The sequence below is a fragment of the Citrus clementina genome, unplaced genomic scaffold (genome assembly GCF_000493195.1).
Source record: "Citrus clementina cultivar Clemenules unplaced genomic scaffold, Citrus_clementina_v1.0 scaffold_3, whole genome shotgun sequence".
Lineage (NCBI taxonomy): Eukaryota > Viridiplantae > Streptophyta > Magnoliopsida > Sapindales > Rutaceae > Citrus > Citrus x clementina.
The window spans coordinates 1,078,040-1,099,005 of NW_006262339.1; the positions used below are offsets into that span (position 1 = coordinate 1,078,040).

The following is a 20,966-nucleotide window of genomic DNA, read 5'->3' on the forward strand; positions in this document are numbered from 1 at the left end:
TGGAGCCGCCGCCGACGAGGGTTGATGTCGCCGCCGATGATGGGAGTTGGATCGGTTTGGGAGAGATGAGAGAAAGGGAGTGTTGGGGAAGAGATGAGGGAGGGGTATTTTAGACTCAAATGTTGTTTAATGGCTAATGTTGATAGAAATATTTTTGGGGGGTTAAGATGAAAAAAAGCAAAGTTTTTTTGGTTATTAGTGTAAATTTCCCAAAAATAAAAAGGGGAACTAATAATTTGAGAATGGTTTAAAGGCTTTGAGTGGGTCTGGCTCAATTATTTTAAGGATCCACGAAGAGTATTTGTGCTAATGCATGACTTCAGATCTCTTTGGCCGATTACACGGATTGAACAGTTGATTTCCTACATCTTTGACAAATCAAACGTTAGTTATATCTGAGGAGACTTTTTCCATGCCTCACATCTTTTTAGCTATATATGTCGGACTCCTAAGTTAGTGGAGACCTCTGATTGGTGCTGCACGTAGCTGCCAGATAAATGTTGCCTGACAGCCTGAGCAATTCTATACATCCATTACATATCACGTTTCTGGTTCGAATGATCCTTTGCTGTTTTTGGAAAACATATCGAAGTCGAAGCCCTTTAAACAAGCAAAGTGTCTTTGACTGAAAAAATTCCAAAACAGGGCTGGCACAAAGACCAAATTGGCTGGATTCAATTACCACAAATAACTGATATATGGCTGAACGCCAATTTGTGTTATCGTGTGTGTATCTAAACAGAATGAAAAGCTCAAGAAGAACAAATAAATAAAAGCTTAGTCCTTGTTAATCACAAGAGATTGAGATTCAAGTCAATGATTTTGAAGGGATTAAAACTCGATCTACTTTGTCTGTCATAACGTGTACAAGGCTAACTCTGTAGCGTATGTAGTTGACTAAGTCCTATTTTCGAGTGTATGATACTCCATGATTCTACATCTTCGTTTTCGTGTAGAAGAACTTGCCAAGACCAAGGGTCATTCTAAAATTAAAATACTAATCATACGCAATGCTTTTAGTCTCTCATTAATTCGAACCTGTGTCTCTTTCAAGCTTCTGATCAGTTGTGGAGTAATGCGCGTTCTTGTTAGTTCTATGAACTTCACTTTCAAGGAAACCAATTAGAAGGAAAATTTTAAATGAATCCATTAATAAATGTAATCAATCTTGCGTGTGAATCATTCAATCTGAGTCGTGTTCAATCAGAGTTTTATTTCTAGTCAATGATGAGAACCATGGCTTTCGCCTTGGACAGCAATCAACTCTGGTTATTAACCCGAAAATGACAAAGCAGAAACAGTCTTGGTACCGCCACATATTTAATGTTCTTTGCCTAGTTACCTTTATATCCCGTACCGTTTTTCGATATGCAATACAAGTTTTAAGTCAAGAGAGCTTCCACATATGACCAGACTCTACACGACGAACTGCCTCATCCTTCTTGCAGTTTGTGTTAATCGTGACCGCGAAAAATCAAATGAAAACGAGCAATTCACACAGATGTCACACTTATATCCAAGCCCAGAGGGCTACTTACGCTGTACAATTCAAAGCAGTGTACGTGTATAGCTGAGGGTGATTAATCAACCACATCACTGCTAAAGAGCTTGAACTTGTTCGCATCAAGAATCAGCTTTCTTGTGGAGGAGAATGCACCCATAAATCCAGCACCTGTGAACACAGCCATGATAGAAATATTGGTCCAATAGATGATGGACGTTTTGGGAGGTTTGTGGGTCATGTTGTAGAGAAGCATTGGGAGGATGAAATCAAGAGGGATAAAGCCAATCGCCCCAACCACACCGTTAATGTCTCCAAAGAATGGAAGCATTGCTGCCATGAATCCACAGAACATCATGTACAGTGTTCGAAGAATCAGCCTTGGAATAAGGTTTCTTTTCGAAAACAACCCTTGCTTTACATCGGCTGATTTCTTCTCCATGATCTCAAAAGCTACTTGAGAATATACCTATGTTACATTGGAGGAAGGTTACCTCATTTTAGCCAGAAAGTGGAATAGTTGCAATGAAGAGTGAAACTGTGGGCTTACCAAGCCAATAGCAAAAAGCTGAAGAAGAACAAAAACAACAGCTAGACCAATAACTGATGTTGGAGCCAACGAAGGTCCATTGTCTGGCATTAGGCTCTTGAGAATGTTTGAATTCGATTCATTTCCAAATGCCCAGTATCCAGAAACTGCAGCTGAGTAGAACGTAACAAAAATTACACTGTAACACATTAGAAGGCCTTTTACCATTTTCCCGGTAGCTGGTGGAGCCAAAGTTGCCTGTATTAAAGCCATTGAAAAATTGATATCCAGAAAGCATGTGTGAAGCAAATTATTTACAACCGCATTAGGTGAGCTAAGCTAATCAATGACTCGATTGGACCAAGCAGCAGTTTACTTCTGTGCATCATAAATGACAGTTTGCTCCTAAGCTACCTAAGAAAGAAGCTAAATCTTACAATTGATGAAGACGCTGAACATAGAGATGTATAAAAGAGTTGAGGTTACCTGTATTTCAGGTAGTATCCCATTTCCAAAAATGGCAGCTATTATGGAGATAGAAGTGAAGGCACTAAAAATCCTTGCTGATTTTGAAGACTCTAAGGAATAGTCCTTTGGAGGAGCATTTTTAGAGAATCCTGCATGAGAAGTAAATTTTCTTCAAACTCAATTTCTGCTCTACCGAGTACCAAATGAGTACCAAGAGTCATCGTTCAAGACTATGTCCACAAGTTTATTGGTTCATCAGAGAGTGGCGCCAAGACATTCACATGCTTACTATAATGAATCTCAACCTAGTGAATTTTGCATTATACCTAGGAGAAAGAAACTGAGACGGCAGTCCAGTGCCAATTTAGGATGAGAACACGGATTGGTGCAATCCATGAAAGTATCAAGCTGATTAAATAATCCAAATTCAGGGCTCATACTTCGAGACAAGTATGTTGACAATGAACTACCCTGTTTCTCTCTAGTTTATCATTGTATATTCTTGATCCAAGCATCAAGAAAAGTTATAGATGCACTCTTCGAAAAAAAGATAAACTGGTAGTGATTTTTTCGTATTTTAGATGCAAACTACATGGCTTAACAGCAGAAATGCCATGGAGCATATGAAGTTGGTTTAGTTTTTGAAGCGAGGTGAATAGTTGTCAATGATATAAACTGTTGCATGCATACATAGAAATATTCATACCAAGGAATAGATGCATGGTAATATATACAGACTAAAGATAGGAAGAGGATTTGAGTACCTGCATTAATACAAGCACCAACTACAAGGAAACTGTAGCCCAAGCTAAGCAACAGAGAGACAAGGTTGATGTGTCTGAGGGAGTGGAAGGTTGGAAGCTGAGAGAGAACTATCATTACCACTGTCACCATTGCTATGAACTCGTACAGTTTCAAAGACCCGTTGGGATAAAGATCTGAATACATTATCTAATTGCAGCCCAAAAGGGAAAGTCAAGAAAAGAAGAAAAAGTGGAATAAGACCAAAATAAGACATTGTTATCCTGATAACAGAATCCTAAATTGGAAGGTCACCCCACCTCAAACAATCTAAACGAAAAGCCAGCTTTTATTTTTAAAGATGTGTAAATATTAGTTGACAGTCAACAATATGTATACCGTGTAGTGTTAAGTTTCCTTCTGAATTCTTTTAAATTAAGGAATGATGATTGATTATTATTAGGAACTCTCTTGCTCAACATGGTATACTAGAATACAACGATGGTAAGTTGGTAACCACATAATCCCCGCATCTTCCTTTGGCTCATAGATTGTATCGAATTAGTTGTTATGGCGGCACTAATGCTGTTTGATATTGTGGTGCAGTGGCCTTTTAAACCGCAATAGCTGCTAAGTTAACATACCAAAATGCTAATTGCTAAAAACAAAGAGTCCAAATTAAGTTCCTTGAAAGTATGTACATTCTGGTTCTCAATTATGTTTGCACTGGAGCTTCTGATTTACCGATAATGAACACAACTCTTCAACAGGTAACATCTAATTCTTTCTGGTCCAATGTGCCTTAACAGTTCCATTAAGCCAAGGTCACCATCATCAAACAAAAAACTAGCACAGACCTCATGAATAGCAAACTATGGAATCCTATCATTATTAAAAATTAATATAATGGTCCCACATATCCTTAATAAAATACAGAAACGTTAAAATCTGTTTACAGGACAGATCAAACTTATCGTTTGGATAAGTTTGAATCAAATTCAACAACACTTCTAGTTGACAATAATAATAATAATACCTGTAGGCATTCTCCCGCAAGTAAAATTGCTCCTATTCCTACTCCAGTGTTGATCGCCGTTTGAATAAATATTACAAAATAAAACATCCATCCGGACCCTGCAAGAGAACACAAGGCACTGTCGCTTAAATGATTATTGCAGCAATTTTTTTTTTTTCCTTTTACGGTTGTTTTTGCAAATTACATTTGATTCTATATGACAATTCCATCGTTAAGCCACGGAAATAATTTCAGAATATTTTTTTTTTACAATAAAAGCAAAAGCATTTTGTGTTGGCACAAATCAAGTTTCTTAGGATGATGAATTGATGACATAATACATACCTCATATTCTAATGAACAAAATTAAAATGACTCTTTAAGGTAACATAGGTCATGCCGGCACATCGTCACATCGAAACGAACAACAGGTGGTATAAGTCAAAAAAAAAAAAATCATTATGAATTGTGTGCGCATGCTTTAGAGTTAGCGTTCACATCAGCAACATAAACTCCACTAGAATTTTTCAAATTTACCTATAATTAAACATAATTCCAAAATCTATCCGCACTGCTAATAAATCTTTAATAAGAAGAATGAGTTTTAAAAATCTTTATCACCCGAATAAAGTTCAAGGCATTGGTTTGGCGAGAGATGGACCCCATGCTGCACCCGACCCACCTAAAATGTTTCTATTTTCAGAAACAACTTCTATTTTCAAAACGCTATCGTTAAGTTGGAACGGTTAATCCAAGCGCGAGCTTCTATTTACTGCCACGTGTATTTTGAAATTAAGTTCAACTAACATTTAAAATATAAAGTCCAAACTGGAAACAGTTATTCAGAATAATAAAATTCAGGTAAAACGTTTCGTTTTCTGTTGAGAAGAAAAGAAAATTAATAAATGAAATTACCAAAAGAACCGGTGAGTTAGTTACAGGAGTCACCTAAAACGTCGGCGGCAAGCTCGCGGAATCGGATGTGGCGACGACCAGCTTTCTCACAGTGGTCTAGAACCTTAGACATTAGATAATAAGAGTAGAAGGTGACAAATCCCATCACCGTTAAGCATGTAAATCCCAGGCCCCAGCCTAGCCCCCGAAACACGTACGGCAGCGTCAGTATCGTCGGTCCCACTATCGCCGTCGTTAGATGAAACCCCGCGTGCCACCACTCCCCTGATATTAGTTATCATTAAAAAAAAAGAAATTAATATGATACTTTTTTTATTTACAAAAGAAGGTTAATAGGATATGGATTCGTGAGTTCAGATGACCTTTTGACTCCAGAACAAAGGCGGCGCCGGCATCGGAGTCTCGGCAGACCTCCAAGAAGGGGTCCGGTTGAGTAGGCTGAGCCATTGAGTGGGCGGCTGGATAAGTTTGTTTTTTTTCAGTTCATGACAAGAAGAAAAAAGGATTAAAAAAAAAACAATGAGAGGATTAATAATATATAAACCCAGATTCTCGGGGGCGTCGAAAAGAAGGGAAGGGAATCGCGTATGTAATGATCACATCAGATTCGTTTCTTTGTTTATATATATTTCAGCAAAAAAAGAGACTTAGAAAAAAAATGCAATTCAAAGATGGGTTCAGATAAAAGAAAGCAAATCGATTTCGAGAGGTGTTTCGTAACAACTTGTTGGTAACATTTTTGTGACTCGGTTTGCCCTTGGATGTTTTGATTCGACTAAGTATGGTATCTTTTTTACTCAAGATAGGGTAGTAATAAAACTAATCTAAATATCTAATGATTCAGATGAATTTTCGTTCCATTCAGATAAGTGTCTAATATCAAATTTGCCATCGACAAGTTAATTCTTTCTTTTCCTTTTTCTGTTATTAGTGCGTTGCTTACACGAAATTCTCAAAATTGCGTGCCGTGTTTAGTTAGACGTCTAAGAAAATCCGAAATCCGGACAAAATCAGATCACTCCAATATTGCGCATCATAGTGGTTGGATTTGCACTTGTGTATCTTAATCTGTTCAATACAGATTAAATTGAATCTATTGAATCTAGATTAGCACTCCATTGAATCTATCAAATTGAAATAGCAAAATGGTTGATGACAAAAGCTACCCCCAAAGCTAGCCATCAAACTGATGGCGCATCCCCAACTACTACTATTTCAAATACAATAAGATTTGAAAAGCTTTCATCGTGGTGCTTTTTCAGCTGGCAACGGATTTGTTGTACTCTTCCAGTGCCTTCTTGTATGCCTCCATTGCTTCAGCTGCCTTTGCATTCCAATCTTGCTTCTCTTCTTCTCCAAGTTCCTGTTCATTACTCAAAAACACATAATTAGCCTCTTCACATGGAAATATTAAATACACATAATTAGGGGATACACAAAATTTCACCTTCCATTTCACTGAAATCAGTGCATTGATGGTAGAGTTGTTGGTCCCTGGCCGCTCCTCCAACAAGATTTTCCTTGCTTCTTTGCTGCACACCATTTCAACAAAAGCACAAACTTAGCAACTGTTCACTCCGACATTTTCCACGGAAGCTACTTTTTAGTATGTACTGGGTATTTTACCTGAACAGCAGGAATGAAGATGCAGGCTTCTTAGGCCTGTTCGGATCAATCTCCTGTTGTTTCTTTTTCTGGCGCTTCTCTTTGTTTTTCTGCTATAATGTAGTATGTCATTTAGGGAAAGTCGGAAGCCAATAATCAACCCCAGTTGGTAAAATAAATTCACTATGAACCTTGATTATGTTATCAGTCTTCTCTTTCTTCTTGAGAAGTTGTAATGCTTCCTGTTTTTGAAGTTTCATCAGTTCCTCCTCTTCTTTCTTTAGACTAAGAGCTCCTTCATCCTTCGTTTGTAAGCCTCCATTTCTTCATTATATTTCTCCTTGTTCTTCTTTGCTATCTATGAGTTTCGAACGGACATAGGAGCAAATTAGGAAAATCTTTCAATTAAAAAGATAAATTCTTATCGGGTGGCTGTAAATTGTAAATGCAAACCTCCTCGTAAGGTCTTTTCTGTTCTTCTGTCATGTTTTTCCATTCTTCACCAGTGATCTTTGCGACCTGCCAAAGAACAAAACACTTCAAATTGCCTGAAGAGAAAATCAAATTCTGCAATTAAAGAAAGTCTGAAGATGGATATGCTTTCAGTTACCTCCAAGACATTCTTGTTGTCCGCTAGTAAAGCTGCCCTTCTCTCGCTTGAGAACAGGAAATATGCAGTCACAGGATGCTTTGGCTTCAATGGATCCTTCTCTTTCCTTTAAAGAAACAATGAGGAAAAATCAATCAGTAATCCTAATGTCATATACAAAGAGCAAAACAGATAAAGGAGGAGGGAGAGAACTGTACTTGGGCTTCTTGTTCTCTTTATCAGCTTCCTGTTTGAACTGGAGATATTGTTCAAGCAACTCCATAGCTGTCTTTTGTTTATGCTCCTCCTCTAAGAGTTTCATTGCTTCACTTTCACGCCTCTCCTTGGCCATTACCTGCAAATAGGCTTCCTTCTCAGCCTGATACTTCTCCTCATAAGGCTTCTTCTCTTCTGCACTAACATTCTTCCACTTGGCACCCAGAATGTTTGTGATCTCTTTGAATTCTGCTTCTGGGTTCTCTTTCTTGACCTATAAAATATTGTATAGATCATAGAAAACAGATCCCGAAAAGATTATCAAATTGTAGAGAGCATGGATTTACAATTGAACAAGGAAACAATTTCTCTGTGCTACCTCATTCCATTGATCTTTGCACCATAGAATGTAAGGTGGAGATGGCCTTTTCCTCTCAGCACATCCCTTCTTCTTTCTGTCCTGTTCTTTGTCTTTCAAACATTGAACAATTGGGAGAGTCTGATGAAATAATTATACAAAAGTCACTACTCCAAGAAACCCATTCAAAAATCGACAATGCAATATTCCATCACTTTTCCAACAATTTCTCAGCAAACGAACAGAAAATAAGATATATATGAGGAGCAAAATTGAATCATCAAAAAGCTATTGCCCTTCCGAATACTGACAAGCCCTAGCAACCCAAGAGAATCAAGAATCATCTGAATATTCTACTACCAATTTCTCTGTGCTACCAATCAAGAATCATCCTTTTCCAATTTTGTCAAACCCTAACAAATCAAATGTAGAGAGAATCAAGGGAAAAAAAGAAAAAACAAAAAGCTGTACAAAACCCCTAACCCTAAAATTTGAACACAAACAGAAAAAATTCCTTCTTGGAAAAACAAAACGAAAGCCAAGAAAACATACCATGTTGGGCTTAAACTCCTTCATTTTCTGTAACTTCTTCAGCTCCATATGAAGCTTCTCCTGCTCTTTTCCTTGCAATTCTAGTTCTTCCTCCTTCATCTTCAACATCTCATCTTTCTCCTTCAACAACTCCTCAGTCTTCTCCTTCTCTAACTTCATCTTCTCAAGCATTTCTTGCATTTCTTGCAAGTCTTTGTCAAAAGATGTATCTTGCTTTTTCGTTGCCTGCTTTGCTTTTCCCTTCGCTGCTGCCTTCTTGGGCTGAGAGAGACTCTCGTGGTTCTCTTTAGAAAGGCCTGCATCTGGTGGATTTGGGATTGGAGATTGAGAGGGGGTTTGTGCCATGACAACAGCTTCATTTGCCAAGGAATTCTTTGGTTTCAAAGCTCTTCTACTTCTTGGTTTCTTTGAAGGTTCCACGGCCATTGAAGCAACATCAGAACTAGCCATGACTTGAGAGATGGAGGGATAAAGAAAGCAAAAGACTAAAAGATTTCTAAAGATCTAGGATCGTTAACAGGGTGGAAGGGCGTTTATATAGAGGCAAATGGGGCAACGGTCGTTTTTTTCAAATTTCAAATCAATTCTTCAGATTTAAGGAGCGGTTTTGGGGTCCGGGAAGAGGGTAAAGTTTTAAATTTTAATGACCGTTGTTGGGTTTACGTATTTGTATGAAATTATCCATTTTTTTAAACTTTATTTACCATAAAGTGGGCTACATTACTTACATGAAGTTTCTTTCCACTATGGTTATTATTATTATTATTTTTTAATTACACCAAGGTTTTGAATTTTTTAAAATTTTAATAGTGTTGGTCAACTTTTGACTAGTAGGTCATTAACTTCTTTTTTAAAATGAAAAATAGTACGGTTTTATTTGAAAAATCGTTTGGAATGATTAGTTTCCTCTCCTGTCTCTTTTTTTTTTCTAGTCTCTAATTGTTTCTAAAATTTAGTAAAAAAATAACTTAATTATAATAAAATGACATAAGTTGACTTGATTGTCAACATCAAAATTTAATACTCAGTCTTGACTGCTTATTTCACTATAAGAGAATAAGAGATTATAAGAGAAAAAAATTAGTAAAAAATCTGTATTCCTTCTAGAAGAGAGCTTATTATTTTTTTCTACTTTTCTATTATCATATAAGTAAGTAAATTGGCATTTAAAGAGTATAATTAGATAAAATTTTGAAGATGCTCTAATATTACTAGAAAAGAAAAACAACTAAGAGAAGGTTCTTGTCCCTTTTGAAAAATAGCTAATTTTTTTTTTTCACTTTTCTATTGTCATACAAGTACGTAAATAAATATTTGAAGAGTAAAATTAAATGAACATTTTTTAAAATACTCTAACTTTGTTAGCGAGGTCAATGGATCTCTCTCTCTCTCTCTCTCCCTCTATATATATATATATATATAGATTACCAATGGATCTAACCTATGCCCTCATTAACATATGCTAGGACTCTTTTTTTTTTTTTCCAAATTCAAAATTGTATATGTGTAGTTAGCACCCCAAAAATGGTGGATAAAATTCCCTCCAATATTTGTAAGCATAAAAATTGAAACAATGTCATAAATAAACTTAATTTATATTGTCCTAATACGTTTTTTTATTGCAAATATCGGGAGAGTTTTGATTATAAGACATATCTATATCCATGTTATTAAAAAAAAAAAAAATTGATAGCGAGACTCTTCGAGTATCCATCACACGAGTCACCAGGAAGACAAATGAATTATTTAGGGAGTATAAACTTCAATAGCTGTGGAGCTTCCACAATATGATACAATCACTTGCAACAATTAAATTTAACAACCAAGTCATTAAGGACAACAACAGGACTACAAATAAGCTATCTACTCGTAAATCTCTTCATCTCTTAGATTCCACTAGAATATAAGTGTAAATGATCCCAGAACTAATTGGTATTCACAGGACAGCAATTCATCCATCTACTCTTGACGTGGAGACATCACTAGGGTTTGTACTGTTAAAATTTTAACATGAAGAAGGCAGACTCCGATCCTTGATAACCTTTTTCATCCATTAACCACTGTCTCCATTATCAAATCATTCCAAGTATCAATTGGACCAGGCAAGCACCAATGCAAACAATCATTCTGAACTTTAGCATCTTTGTCCTTGGCAAATGGTTGAAACTCACGGTATGCACCTGGGTGCCCATCAGGTCTCAATAACAAAAGATTAGTGAAGTCTAATAGTTTGAGTTTCACTCCATTTTGAGAAGCTCTTGGCACTGCCTTCTCAAACTCTTCTAATTCGATGTTCCGTAGAATCCTGTTCAAGTCCTTCAACTCAATGTCACCTTCTTTAACTGGCATCATTTTCTGACAAGACCCCCCATTATGCCATTCCCCATTTTCGAAGTGATCTGGCGTTGATGTTCTGAAAAAGACGAGACCCTTGTGTTTGGATGCTGCTATGAAGTCCATAACAGAACTGAGGGTTTTTCTATAAGCAAAATCAAACCCCAACTCTGTCAGGTTCCTTTTAGGACAGTAATGGCAGCCCACCACTGTATCATTCTCATAGTAGATTGAAGATTTGAGAAACCACTTTCCAGTTGAAATTATCATGTAGTCCAAGTTCAGGTACTGTTCTGTCCATTTCTTATCCAGTTTGTCGAGATGCAGCTGAACTTCAGATGTTGAAACACCATTATAATCTTCAAAAATTGCAGCTTTTGCTAGGAAAGGGGACCAAATAACTGACACAGAGAAATTATAAGAAGGAAAGTGCCATCTTTTCGATCTATATTCTTCATCATGGTAAACTTCAACAGCTTGTTCTACCTGAAGCCATAAATGTTAAACCTAGTCAGTTTTCCTGCAATAGGAAAAATAAGAACAGCATGTGTTTCTACAAAAGCTTAACAGAAGAAAAGAACATTCACAATTAACCTCTGCTAAAAACAATAAGCTCTCAAGTTGCACAAATTCTTCACAAAATATTTATGCATGCTGGAAGCAATAACTAACAAACTATGGCACGCTGGAAGTAAGAAAGAGTCATAATGGTAAAGACATTCAATCTCACAATCAAAATTCATTCTATACAGTTTGTGAAGTTTGTAATGAGTCGGAAAAAGAAGTCAGGAAACTGGAACCACTTAACAGAAACAAGTCCAGAACACAGATAATGATGGAAATTTCAAGATTACCAACAGTCTCGCAACAAACGAATTGAACAATTAAGTGACAGATACATAAGATATTTGGATAGAAATAAAACAATTGTAATCTAAATGATCCCTCAAACCATGCACCAATAGAAGCGAATAGCATCTTACAGCCAAAAAGGAAACTGCTTCTGGCAAGCATTACGATTTTTTAAAATAACTGCCTAGCTGACCAAAACTAAAAGGCAACAAAGATTAAAATTCATTTGTTGCTACAGAAGCTGTTATCAATGTATAAGATTAACAAAAAATCCAGTGCCATGGGGAAACTCCGTCTTTCCGTGACACAGCAGGACATTTACTCCTGTTTTTCACACAGTGAAATCTCACAAAACCGTAGTAAAAGTTGTAAATAAATATTGAAACCAAGAAATGGAGACGCATCTTTGGATAACAAAGGATGCATTGACGAACACCAGCAACAAATCTCCTTAATAAATACTGAATGGTTTCTCTGTTGTGCACTTTCCTTATATTCATGAACAAGAGCAGTTGGAGCATCTATTGACTAATTACACATCACCAACGCATAAGGTGATTTAATGAACAGAAATTGGAAAAATCAAAGAACAAAATAAAGGTGGTTAGATAAAACTTGCTACGTTAGAGGGCAAGGCGAACATTTTGATGGAGCAGGGTCTAGTACACATCAATGATTATGACTAAAGGCTTCTCCAGAAGTGTTTCACCAAATAGCGGCACTATCTTACAAAGATAGCAAAAGGTCCTTAATGAGGATGACATTTACACAAACTAATTAAAAGAGGCCATTTACATCACAATTTTACAGAGGTCTAAAACATTAATTGGCAATTTTAAGTACTCTGCTAAGATAATGTTAAAGGTTTATGATGATAGCAATTTTAAGTATTCTGTAAAAATATTGCCAAAATTTTTATGATCAAGTACTATGCAAGACGAGAAAAAGACCAAATTTAAGTTCTTATTCAAACACCTACAGCCCACATATAAATTTGCTGTAAATTTCTTAGCTAGTCTCATACCGTTGAGAGCATGCACAGTAATGACTGTACATGGTTACGAGATATTGAATCACCAATCAAAGCCCAAGTTTTATTCCTCATCAAGTAAAGAAAATTTTCAGCATTGAATGGAGGCAACTCGCAATTTTCTGGCCTCCACCGCCAATATAAATACCCTGAATCAGGCCGCCCATTTCCCATACAATTCTGGTGAGACTCGATCAAGGGACAGCTTGCATTAGTGTAAACTGGGCCTTTTAGGTTGGGAACCCAATCCCCAGTAAAAAGATCACATTTTTCTGCTCCAATTTCTGGTTCTGCCAACAATACTTCCGTCAAAATATAAAACCAATAATACAGCTAAAGGTTTAAACGAATTAACCATTGGTAAAATGGAAGATTTTAGTAAACAAATAAAATGGTCATTTAATATGAGTAAAGAACGCCAGATCAACTATACACGTAAAAACAAAGCAGATCACCCCCAAAATGAGTTAATGTTCTGAGCATTGGTATAGTAAACCAATTATTAATAAAACAAAGTAAAAACTTAACAAAAATCCAACTAAAATAAACCGAATTTGATTGATTTGGTACCTTTTTGAGGCATCTCATTCTGATCTTCAGCTTCTGAGACAACGGAAAAGACAAGCTCATTCATTGCCACAATACAGGCTATAAAAGAAGCAAAACCCAATTCAAAGAAGCCACATTTGTTACCTTTCTGAGGCATCTGGTTCTGATCTTCATATTCCGAAACATCAATAGTAGCAACAACCGGCGGTGTCGCTTCTGCCACCTCCGTTTTATCAACAACAGGAGTCTGTAAAAACTCTTCAGACTTAAAAAAGAAGAGCCTAAAAGCAAAACCCATCAAGAGAATAGCAACCGCTAGCCTTATAAGCAAGTGATGGTGGTTTTTCAGAGACCAACAATTACATAGCTTCCAGTTCAGCTTCATTTTGTGTTTCTCACACACAGTTTTCTATTTCTTCAATTCACATTTAGACACTTTCTAAATCTAGGTATTCGAGTTAAATCTAGATTACTGCCGGGAAATAAAATGTAGAAAATAAGTAATAACGAGATATGAAGTAGATCGAAGGGTGACCGACATTCAAGTATATCATCAATAAATGTTCATGGCTGCTTCTTACAAGAATAAGTTCTGTATTTGGTGACCTTTTGCCCCTTTATTTTATTTTTTCAAAATACTCGCTTCTTTGTTTTTTTAAATTATTTTTTAATATTTGTGGTGAGCAGATGGGTGCTCCGTTAATCATTTTCTTATCATAATGTGAAGCATGCACATGATTGATCCAAGGAAAGTAATTAATGATTCATCATTAGTTGTTTGGACAAAACTACGTTACAGAATCTGTAAGCTACAGACTGCAGCATCAGCCGTTGGATGTGGTTGGATGTGGAGTGAGAAACTAAACAAAAGAAAATCGGATGGTGGGATGACGGGAGATGTTTGTTACCGAATCTGTAACATAGACAGGTCCTAGTTGTTTAAGTATAAAAGTTGCATTTTCTCACGCACAATTTAAATTATCTTTTATTTATATATTAAAATTTATTGAAAAGTATAATATAATTATCTTTTTTTTAATATTAAGATTATAATAAAATTTTTAAAAAGAAGTGTGGACTAATTTAATAAGTTATTTATAAAAAATAATCTCGTGTATGTTTTTAGAAAACAGTTGTCAAAGTAGATAAAATTATGAAATAATCACATTTTAAAAAAATTACTAAACACCATTTTTTGTCAAATTTTATAAATAAATTCCTTATAGCATTTCAATTGTATTTTCAAACAGAGGCTAAGAATTTTTTTAGGGTTAAGACACTACAACTTTTAAATCATATCTGCTGCCTAAAGTTGGCAATGGAACGGGATATGACGAGATTTGCAAATTATAATTTTGTCTTATATATGCAAGTGAGATAAAAAAAGTCTCATTTTCATCTCGTTATTTTTTTAGGACAAAAGTTTATTTTCCCGTCCCGTTAAATATCTTGTATCATCCCATAATCTTAAACAATTTTGAATGTAAACAAATAAGTTTTGACATTTTTTTTCTTTGAAGGATCATTATAATCTAATATAGCAAAAATCTTGAATATATACAAAGTAAAATAATGAAATAATATTTTTATTTTGATTACATGCACGTTTTGAATACAATTTTATGCTAATATTTTTTAATTGTCTGTTTACTTCCATTGCATATTAATATTAATACGTATGCTTCAAAAGCTATAGATTTAAACATTAACTGACTTCAGTCATGTTAAAATATCAAATAATTCAACAATATAATAATAAGTCAAACCAACGGCTAGGATTGATAATGAGATGGGATGAGAGTTGTTAATCCCAAACTTGTCTCGTATAAACAAATGAGATAAAAAAAATAGTTCAATTCCTGTCTCTTTATTTTTCTTGGGACAAAAATATGTCACGATCTCGTCTCAAATGGAATAGGATCCTGTAAGGTCCAATCCCAACACAAAAAATTACCATCTCTACTGCTGCCAAAAACAAATTTTTTATTTTTCAATTAAAGTCTATCTACTTCTACTATTTTTACAACATTCGCAACGTTTTCTTTCTATTCCTTTTGTTTTTTTCCCCTAAATGTGAAAAATTAAACAAGTAGACTCCAAATACCTAATACATGTAAGTATATGTGTGTGTGTGTGTGTGTATAACAGCAAGTCTGATCCGTTATGAACAACTAGGTCACATACTTCAGGACATGCTGTAATAATTGAAGCTTTTCTTCTTCTTCTTCTTTTTTTTTTTTCGTCCAGTAACTTGTGCCAACCAAAGTGACATTGAGATCCAAGACCACTTTCTTTAAATAAAATAAAACAGTAGTGCCTTTCAAAAAGATTAATAATAATAAACATTATTGAATATCAAGCTAGGTAGGCCATTGTAGAACGGATTTTGCATGGTACAGCTTTGATAGAAACTTGGGTTAACGCTACATGTAGGTGAAAAGCAACTGAATGAGAAAAGTGGTTAAAACTACTTTCTAAAAGTAGTAATTGTGTAATTCTTTGGTCTTGTTTGCAACAAAACACAGATATAAATTTGCGCCTGGATTATTAATTCTCGCGTCAACTCTTACACACTAAACCCCTCATCAGTCACTTTGAAATGGACCCCTCTCCTCCCCCAAAACAAAACAGGAAACACGTATAGAATTGGGAGTCTTGACCTAGCAATACAAGAAATCATAATATTTTTGAAGGTCTGTGAAAATGAAAGCTTTGTAGCTCATTAGTTGTTTTCTTGACTAGTATTATTATCTTCATTCATGATTACAATAATCTCTTACCTTCCTTAATTTTTTGTTTAATGTGGTGGACTTGTTCTTTTTACGTGTTTGTGTTCTTTAAATGATTGATAATGAGCCACCTTCCTTCTTTGACATTGTCACTTCAACTAGAAGATTTTAAGTCTATATGCAAAGTTTAGGTTACTTCTATAGTGTGCTGCCACCCCAATGACCAGTTAGATGGTTTCAGCATTATGTTGCATAAAGCACGGAGCAAGAACATGTTAGCACATTATATTGTGTAATGGTTGATGAATGGGAAACGCCAATCACAAAAAGCCAGAAGAATTACTTTTTAGATTTTTCCAGTTTCGGAAGAAATTATAAGCATGCATATATAACGAAGAGTTGGAGATTTCATTTTGTGCAAATTGTTGTATATACCAGTAATATGCAGGGAAGTTGTATACATCATTACAGGAAACATTACCATGTAAGATATACATCATTACAGGAAACAGTACCGTGTAAAATCTTAATCACAAGGCCACTTTCGGAACTCGCATGCCAAATCCACGCTTTACATTCTCAACTCTGTTCAAAATGTGTCAATGATTAGCAAAATTATTGCGATTTTTAACTTTAGGTAGGAAACGTGCTTTTGATAGATTGTTTATGATATTAATCGCTTCAACATCCTATTAAAGTTTCAAATGCAGCATATAATCATTAATAAAAGAGTAGCAACACTTACGTTGGGGCAAGTTTGCCAAGGCAATCCAGTTCATCACCAGAGTCCTCATCCAGAACTCTCCCGGAAAACTCAATAATGTATTTATTATTCCTCATAACTGGTAATCCTCTACTGGTAAGTAGGTCCAAATCTATCTGATGAAGCTCTCTCCCATTTACAAATACACCCGTATTTCCAGCAGCACAACTTGCCGGCATGGGCTGACTAAATTCTTCAATATAAGGCTGCAAAAAAAATTCCTAATGAATAAATAAACAAGGAAGTGGGTTACTGAACAAAAAGATATATTAACCAAGAATGATTTGATCTCACTAAAATTATGCCGAGGCAAGGCTGGCCCATCACACCCCAAAATCCAGCTCGGAAATCATACCTGATAAATGCAAATAGGAAATGGTAATAATAATTAAAAAAATAAATCATCAATGCTTCAATCAGAGAACTCTGTAACATGTTGTACACATTCTTTGACAATATTACAGACCCTCTTATAGAGAACAATGATCAACCCTTGCAGGACACTTTTAACTGTTATCATTCGTGCTGGGAAGAAATCATACTAGTAATTTTTTTTTAAAAAAAAATTGATTAATTTATCATTTCCTTTTCTTCTTTTCAGTTTTTAACTGCACTATATAATTTGTTCATGTTATTGTGTCATCTACAAGGCTCTTCTAGCAACCTAAACCTGACACGAACCAGTGGAAAACCTCACCAGTAATCTCCCGGTTCAATTGGCCCAGCGACCTTTTCAGCTTTTTTAAGTAAGTGGTCTGGTATCTGCTGCCCATTAACCAAAACTCTAGGTCTTGCATTCTCCGTGCTTTCAGTAGATTTCGGGAAATCTTTGAAGCTTCTCTTGATAAGACCCACCCAGAAGGTTTTGTGCCCTTTGCAGATCCTCGGTTGATCTTTTTTGCTTATCTCAACAGAGTGATGAGACAAACTGATATCAGGATAGTCATTGAAAGAAACTTTCACTTCAGTTTCATCTTTCTCAGCTTTCTGTTGCAAGGCAACCTTTTCTTGATCTACCCATTTACTCTTGCTTCCCATCTCACTACTGCTTATTTCATGGTTACTGAAAGGTACACCTCCAACTGTTGGCGGCATGTCATCCTTCGAGGGCGGCTTAGCACAGTTGGAAATATCTCTCACAATTACACCGTCCGGGCTCTGCTCGTCCGCCTTAAAAATAGAAGATGATGACCTACAGCCTTGCCTCCTCTCATTTCCACTCAAGTAAATTCTGTTTTCAAAAAGTAAATTCTGTTTAGTATCAGCAGAATGGAAGTTATAACCAGAATCAAGATCATTGGAGTAGGAGTTTGTGCCACCAGCAGTACCATAAGAACTTGCAAGACCTCCGTTCAGTGGGTCATGAGAAACATCATTAGTCTCTGCAGATATATGCTCAGTTTCTTTGGGAACAGAGATTATTAGCCTTTTGTTCTTAATTTCAAATGAATAGGAAGTTGAGCAAGTGCCACATTGTAGTTTCTGCAGATTATTTGCTATTGCCACGATTTTCATAGGTAGTTTTAGTAACTCCAAGCAATTGCAACATATCATAAATGGAGCTCCGCCTGCTATGGGATGACAGAGCCGTCTATTGCCATGGGCTACCATTACTCTTCTTGGGCGACTTTGATAAAAAGCATCAACATCTGAATCAATGTCAGCTGACCATCCTGTGTGTACCTGTGGATCTTGAGATTGCAATAAAGGAGGAATGGCTCCTAGAGGAACATGTTTCTTTGGACCAAACTCAACAGTACTGCCACGATGGTAGAAATTGGGTCTCATTGGGTCCTCCGCGAACTTTTTATTGCTAAAACTGGCTCTGGAGACTTCGGAAGGAACTTGCCAATGTTTATTGCTGCAGTGCAGGCTTGAGCATGCAGGCCGATGAAAAAAAGGTTGCCTTGGATGAGATGCAAGGAGATCTTGACTGAAATCCACATACTGCCCTGAAAAGTAATGAGGAGGTGGTTGGTTTGGGTATTGAGGTGGTGGTTGGTTGTGAGGTCTCCTAAGCATTTGTGACCTAAATGGACCTGCATGGGTGGATCTTGGAATCTGATGTGGAACAGGAACACACCTTGGATCCAAGTTGCGATCATTCTTAGAAGGAGCAGGTCCAAGGCAGTGATTGAAATTGGGAGGTTTTGCGACATGGTTATCCCCCAGAAATGGTCGCCTTGAAACATTATAAGCACGAGGGTGCCTATAAGACTCGGAAGGAGATCCCCGGGTACCGAGCTCGAATTCTTTCCCTTGGTTTCTCCTCCAATCTCCTAATTTGCTCCAACAAATCATTCAACTTCCTCCGGAATTCAGCTCGGTTCTGTTCTAAGCTTTCAACTCCATTAGGCTCATCTGAGTAAACAAATTCCTTCATTGGTTTACCATGACCATAGAATGAACTCGGCTTATGGTTTGAAGACCCTTCATCAGAATAAGTAAAAGGTGAAAATCTACCATGTTCAGCAACAGCTCTGGGGCCTTCATCAAATCCCCAAACCCCCTCTCTTTCCGAAACCCACTTGTCCGTGATCACTCTCGATCTCATGACGTTAGCAGAGTTTTTCAATTTTGCATTAACTTCTCCAATACCGTTCGCCACACTAGAATTAACAGAGCTAGACCTGTTCAAATTCGTGTCCTCGTCATCTTTACAAACCAGAACATCAATTGGGTGTTTCAAAAGTTGCCTCCTGCAACTACCAACAGACCTAATTTCTCTCTCAAAATTCCTTCGACCGAGCCCCAAACCCTCGTACTTTTGCCCCACAATCGCATCATCATTACTAAACAAAGACTCGTTTTCTCTTCTTAAAGAAGAAGAAATTCTGACCAGATCAACATTTTCTTCTACACGAACTCTATCTTCATTACTACTAAACTCAGTATCATCGTTTTCCCTCTCCGACAATCTACATAAACCACCTTCTATATTATTCTCCTTGCCATAATTCTCCAAAACTACACCATTTGTAGGCACCTTCTTCTTGGCTGCGTGATTAAGACATCAACATAAGTTCACAAACCATCAATGTCTTTTAAAATTCTAAGCAAGCAACCAAAGAAAAATTAACATTAAACAAGGAAAATTATGAATAAGAAATTAACCGACCTCTGAGAACAGCACCACAGCCTCCACACTTATACAAAGAGTAGTCAGGGAGCTCTGGCAACAGATTTCCACACTTTGGGCAACGAACCAACCGAATATTGGATGCTTCAGCCATAAACAACTTCGATATTCGAATGAATGAATATTCTCACACTGAAGAAAGAACTCAGAGCAAATGTTGAAAGAAGTATTAAACGAAAGTATCACATGCACCACAAGTGCAAGATTCTTTTATGCAGGACAATCAATGGTTAAAGAGAAAATTCGTTCATTTATCATGCTTCAGATGATGGGACACGTCATCGTTTCTTTCATATCCCATTCGGGAACTTGGAGCCTCCGATAGGAGGGAGAGTTTGGAGGGAAACAAAAACAATAAGCCGACACGACCAGGACGGTTACATTGTGCTTCGAATTATAAAAGTTAAGAGGCCTTTCTTCATACCTCAATTACAAAACACCATCATAATCATGACTCATAACTTTTGGTTCTTTTAAAGTCTTTGACATCCATCACATGTTGTATTCTCACATTCACCCACGAAATCCAATGTGGTTTGTTCGTTCTCAAAACTAAGTGTATGTGGGTGTGGGTGTGGGTGGGGGTGTTGTGTGGTTTGACTTTGTCGTAACTCATACGTAATGTGCGTAATATTGAAATTTTACGCGGGGATTGGGGACTGGGACAGCTGAGTCAAATACTATGGGCAAATATGGATTTGAGAAACCACTTTTGTTCATTAAATATCTGCTTTGTTTACAAGATGCCTCAGCCCTTGCCTTACGAATGACTATGACCCAAAACAACTTTTCTTTCAATCGATTCCTGATTTAATTATAATTAATTATTCTTTTTTCTTCTGTAAATTTACGGCGAAGTAAATTAATAATGGATTCTTAGCCCATCAATGACCTCTGGGCTTTTAAGTGATAATGGACTTAAAGACCAACAAGCCCAAAAAAGACAGTGATGGGCCTGACCTCCAGAAAGAAAAAAAAAAAAAAAGGGGGAAGAAGAAGGACAGGACCGAAGACTGCAGCAGAATCGATTAAGCACTCTGCTTAGCTTGTTGGCCTTGTCGTTCCTTTCTTCAGCAGCCAT

General features: G+C 36.5%; 4 protein-coding genes across 4 annotated transcripts; all 4 read right to left on the minus strand.

The window, feature by feature from the left end:
* Positions 1-1,161: 1,161 nt before the first annotated feature.
* On the minus strand, positions 1,162-6,054 carry LOC18049857 (probable GABA transporter 2). The gene is made up of 7 exons (XM_006439320.2): positions 5,532-6,054; positions 5,203-5,433; positions 4,276-4,373; positions 3,263-3,449; positions 2,517-2,647; positions 2,052-2,288; positions 1,162-1,970 (listed from the first exon to the last, which is right to left on the minus strand). The coding sequence occupies exons 1-7, from the start codon at positions 5,614-5,616 to the stop codon at positions 1,581-1,583; spliced, it is 1,359 nt and encodes a 452-aa protein (XP_006439383.1). The 5' UTR covers positions 5,617-6,054; the 3' UTR covers positions 1,162-1,580.
* A 212-nt stretch (positions 6,055-6,266) lies between these two features.
* On the minus strand, positions 6,267-8,980 carry LOC18049858 (high mobility group B protein 6). The gene is given in 10 exon segments (XM_024188500.1): positions 6,267-6,532; positions 6,617-6,701; positions 6,796-6,884; positions 6,966-7,084; positions 7,087-7,132; positions 7,228-7,293; positions 7,385-7,490; positions 7,582-7,853; positions 7,959-8,078; positions 8,490-8,980. Coding segments are annotated over 10 exon segments (1,458 nt in total). The 5' UTR covers positions 8,940-8,980; the 3' UTR covers positions 6,267-6,427.
* A 1,210-nt stretch (positions 8,981-10,190) lies between these two features.
* On the minus strand, positions 10,191-13,885 carry LOC18049859 (protein trichome birefringence-like 23). The gene is made up of 4 exons (XM_006439325.2): positions 13,399-13,885; positions 13,276-13,308; positions 12,700-12,995; positions 10,191-11,309 (listed from the first exon to the last, which is right to left on the minus strand). Exons 1-4 carry the CDS (start codon positions 13,637-13,639, stop codon positions 10,536-10,538), a joined length of 1,344 nt encoding a protein of 447 aa, XP_006439388.1. The 5' UTR covers positions 13,640-13,885; the 3' UTR covers positions 10,191-10,535.
* Positions 13,886-16,388: 2,503 nt separating this feature from the next.
* Positions 16,389-20,431, minus strand: LOC18049908. The gene is made up of 6 exons (XM_024188839.1): positions 19,865-20,431; positions 19,001-19,743; positions 17,444-18,969; positions 17,041-17,101; positions 16,729-16,952; positions 16,389-16,568 (listed from the first exon to the last, which is right to left on the minus strand). The coding sequence occupies exons 1-6, from the start codon at positions 19,977-19,979 to the stop codon at positions 16,514-16,516; spliced, it is 2,724 nt and encodes a 907-aa protein (XP_024044607.1). The 5' UTR covers positions 19,980-20,431; the 3' UTR covers positions 16,389-16,513.
* Positions 20,432-20,966: the final 535 nt, after the last annotated feature.